This window comes from Rhinatrema bivittatum, chromosome 8 (assembly GCF_901001135.1).
Source record: "Rhinatrema bivittatum chromosome 8, aRhiBiv1.1, whole genome shotgun sequence".
NCBI classification, from domain to species: domain Eukaryota; kingdom Metazoa; phylum Chordata; class Amphibia; order Gymnophiona; family Rhinatrematidae; genus Rhinatrema; species Rhinatrema bivittatum.
The window spans coordinates 54384271-54388898 of NC_042622.1; the positions used below are offsets into that span (position 1 = coordinate 54384271).

The 4628-nt window shown below is 43.2% G+C and overlaps 1 protein-coding gene across 1 annotated transcript; it reads left to right on the top strand.

Annotated features, from left to right (window-relative positions):
* Positions 1–2124: 2124 nt before the first annotated feature.
* LOC115097556 (ATP-dependent DNA helicase RRM3-like) lies at positions 2125–4365 on the top strand. Its single transcript, XM_029613494.1, is given in 3 exon segments — positions 2125–2140; positions 3103–3808; positions 3810–4365. Coding segments are annotated over 3 exon segments (1278 nt in total).
* The last annotated feature ends 263 nt before the right edge of the window (positions 4366–4628 follow it).

The window sequence follows — 4628 nt, forward strand, 5'->3', positions numbered from 1 at the left end:
AATGGGCCTTTGTGTGCTAAAACGCTAAATAATGTGCATTATTTATGACAATGTGCACTGCTCTGGGTTTTAGAGGGTGAAGCAGTATTTGTGAACTTTTTTGACTTCACAGAGAATACAGTTTCACATGTAATGTTCTGCATGGGAAGTTTTATTCAAAACAATAGTTAATGAGCTGCTGAGATGCAAAATCATTCAAAGCCACTCATTAACTATTACCGTGTAGTTATGCTTTGCAAGAAATTGTCTTCGTGGACCAAACTTTGAAAAAAACAACAACTACACTTCAATGAGGTGCGGGGGGGGGGGGGGGGGGGAGGTGTTGTTTAATTTCCTGTAGCAAAATATTGCGTGCAATTTTTCTATTGCTCTTATTTGCATATAAAACCTGGTAAAAATAATTGCAAATGCTATTTCACTAATAGTGCAGGCAGTCTTTCACTCATTGCTTGGTATGCATATAAACAAGATTTCATCTCATGTATTACTCTTGAAATTCCTTATCTCTCTCCTTCCTCCTTCCCCAGTACCCAGCCTGGATGTAATTTAACACTACATGTACAATACTCAGATACTTTTTAATCTCTGTCTTTATGAGGTAAGGCACCTTCCCTTCCCCCTCGTAAAAAAAAGTCCCAAGATACATTTAAATGTTTAATGCATTTTATTGATGATGAGTACATGTTTACAACAATAACAGTTTTAGACAATTTCTAGAGTCAAAACTTCCTTGCTTGGACTATCTGATAGAAGTTTTATCCTGTAAATAGTGCATTATTCCACAAGAAATCCTGGGATTTTCTCCTTGGCAGATGGGAAATTCTAGCACTGTATCCTCTTCCTTCCCAATGCTGGACCTGAGATTGTCACTTGACTTCATTGGGAGGTCCTTCAGGAGCAAATGAGAGGAACTGGAAGCATTTTTTTTGGTAATTGATGGGGCAAGAATCATGTTGGGTTTTTGTTGTCCCTGCCCTTTGTGAGAGAGGGAAGGGGAAGGAATAGGTATTTTTGATGCTGTTTATATTATTTTTTTAATGTACTGTTATATTATGTTATTGTTATTATGATGTGAGCTCTCTGGGTCTTTTTTTGGAATAGAGCAGCATATATAATAAAATCCAGAATGTGGCACCATTATGGCACCATTGCTACAAATGCAGAGACATTGTCATCCCACTATAATCACCCTCATCATGTATATAACTGCTAAGAGATTGAAATACCTCACAATTCACTGAAAGAGGCCTTATCCTCAGTATTGCAGTGCAAAGCTAAATTTAAAACAATCTGATTTTCACTCAAGATTCCTGGATCAAAGGTTTTTGGGATCATAAGAGCATGAAATACCCTGGATCTGAAAAGGGTTAGGATCTATATATATAAACGCCAAAGCCCTCACTGACTCACTGACATACTCATCACTAATTCTCCCACTTTCCGAGTACCTATAAGGCTGAAACTTGGCTCCGTCATTCCCTATCATGTCCTTGGAAAAGCTAACCGCTTCTCACTTTCCTACATTCGATGGTTCGTTCCAGCCATCGAACGCAACACCCCGCTAGGGTCACTTTTGGGTCACCAAAAAAAATGTTGAGTACTCCTTTTCGGCTCCACTACTTGCTACATGTATTCGATAGAGTGGCAAAAGTGAGGTCTTCCCCACATCCACACCCTCCTATGGCTGCGAGATTGGATCAAACCAGACCTCATTGATCAGGTGATCACTGCAGAGATTCCTGACCCTGACGTTGACCCGCTACTCCACCAAATCGTTAAGTCAACGATGCTTCATGGACCGTGTGGACTCCAAAACAGAAACTTTACATGGTAAGCAGATCCTGCAGTAAGAAGTACCCCGTCCGCTCATCAAAGAAACTCAGACAGGAGATGATGGATACCCCCAGTAGCGACGGCACACTCCTTCCGATGGCGGCCACACTGTCACCATCAAAGGAGTCAAACTAGACAACAGATGGGTGGTCCCTTACAACCGTGTACTCTCCGGAATCTTCCAAGCTCATATTAACGTTCAGTTTTGCAATTCTGTAAAATCAATCAAGTACATCTGTAAATACATCAACAAGGGCAGTGATCAGGCCGTATTTGTCCTGGAGAAACAACATGACGAAGTATCACGGTATGAGACAGGGCGTTACATCTGCAGTTCTGAAGCAGCCTGGCGCATATTCTGTTTCCCTATTCATGAATGTTTTCCCCCAGTCATTCATCTCGCTGTTAATCTGGAGAACGGCCAGAGGATTTACTTCACAGCTGACAACGTTGTAGAAAAAGTACACAAAACTCCCCAAACAACCCTCTTGGAGTTCTTTGATCTTTGTACACAGGATGATTTTGCCAAATAGCTCCTGTACTCTGAGGTTCCAGCCTACTACGTTTGGAAAAGTAACCAATTTGTTAGAAGGAAACAGGGACAGCACGTACCAGGCTACCCAGGAGTGAAAAAGGACCAAGTCCTCGGCAGTCCACCCAAACAATTCAGAGTGCTATCATCTCAGACTCTTGCTTCATGAGGTCAGAGGGCCCACGTCCTTTCAATATCTTAAAACTGTCGCTGGTGTGCTACAACCCGCATTTCAGTCTGCCTGTCGAGCACTCAGTCTGTTAGAAGACGATACGCACTGGGACAATACTCTCCAGGAAGCTGCACTCTCACATTTGCCACCTAGGATCCGTCAGCTCTTCGCTATTATGTTGGTGTTTCTGTCAAATGGCAAACCCCTTACCACTATGGGAAAAACATAAAAATAGTCTTTCAGAGGATATTCGTAGGCAGCTGCAGATGTCCAAGAATGGTCATCCATAATCTATAACAAATGTCTCACCTTCCTTCAGGATTGTGTACTGGCTATAGGAAGTCACCTCTTCACAAGTACGACTTGCCTGCGCCATCACACAAAATATAACACGCTGCAGCTAACCCTGACTATTTCAGAGATCTGGCTTACAACATCTGTGATCTGGCCAAGACAGTTGATGACAACGAGCCAAGGCTGAATACCAAGCAGAGGAACGTCTATCACGAAGTCATGACCAGTATTCACTGTCAAAGTGGCTGAATCTTTTTCCTGGATGCTCCAGGAAGTACTGGTAAAACATTCTTCATCAACCTGTTGCTTGCCAGAGTACGAAGAAACTCAAACATTACCATTGCTGTGGCTTCTTCTGGCATCGCAGTGACGCTTCTGGAAGGTGGACAGACAACACACTCTGCCTTCAAGCTTCCTCTCAATCTCAACAACACTGAAACACCTCTGTGCAACATCTCCAAGCAGAGCAACATGGTGCAGGTACTCCGACAGTGCAAACTCATAGTGTGGGATGAGAGCACCATGGCCTACAGAGGCGAAGTCGAGGCTCTCCATAAGATGCTCTCAGACATCCGAAACAACAACAACCTCATGGGAGGGTTGACAGTACTGCTCGCCGGGGATTTCAGACAGACTTTGCCAGTTGTTCCACGGGGGATCCATGCCAATGAAGTTAAAGCCTCTTTCAAGTCCTTGTGGCCCACAGTGAAAGTCCTGTCCTTGAGAGTGAACATGAAGGTGTACCTGACAGGTGACGTCAAGACAGGAGAGTTTTCACACCTTCTTTTGGCTATAGAAGATGGTTCACTTCATGAACAAGATGGCAAAGTGAAACTGCCGGCAAATCTATGTCACCTGGTCACAGATTTGAAAAGTCTTACACAAAAGGTATACCTAGATCTTCAAAACATCCACATGAAGGACACATCGTGGTTTAGAGAGAGGGCAATTTTAACTTCTACAAATGACACGACAAACTATCAATGACACACTCCTGCAGGTGTTCACCTCAGAAACAAAAACTTATAAGTCTGTGGCCTCGGTCGTCAAAGTCGATGACGCGGTACATTACCCTGTCGAGTTCCTGCACAGTCTCAACCCTTCAGGCATTCCTCAGCACAATCTCATTTTGAAGGTTGGCGCACCAATTATGTTACTAAGAAATCTACAGCCACCAAAACTCTGCAATGTCACCAGACTTCAAGTCAAGTCCCTCCACGGAAATGTCATTGAAGCAATCATTTGTGGATGAGGGGAAACAGTTTTCATCCCTCGCATCCCCCTTATACCATCAGACGTACCCTTTCAATTTAAACGCCTGCAGTTCCCCGTCAGAGTGTGCTTCGCGATGACTATTAACAAGTCTCAGGGCCAGACTCTCAAGGTCGTTGGTGTTGACTTGAGGCATCGCTGCTTCTCAAACGGCCAGCTATACGTGGCCTGCTCTAGAGTCAGCTCAGCTGATAGCCTCATCATACTGCAGCCAGAGGGTCGCACAGCAAACGTTGGATACAAAGAAATCATTACGTCGTGACAGGCAACTCACAGTACATTCATTCCACATATTCATTTCACATTTTTAAATTACCAATAACCTCACTCTATAATAATAACATGTTCATTTTAAATATATAAACTCCAAAGCCCTCACTCACTCAAAACAATTACTTTTCAACTTGCGTGAAATAAACTCACACGTTTCTATCAACTTCTCCACCATAGCGAAGCACGGGTATTCCACTAGTTTTTTAATAAAATGTAAATGGCAGACAGCTCTACTTGCATTTTGGAAGATGC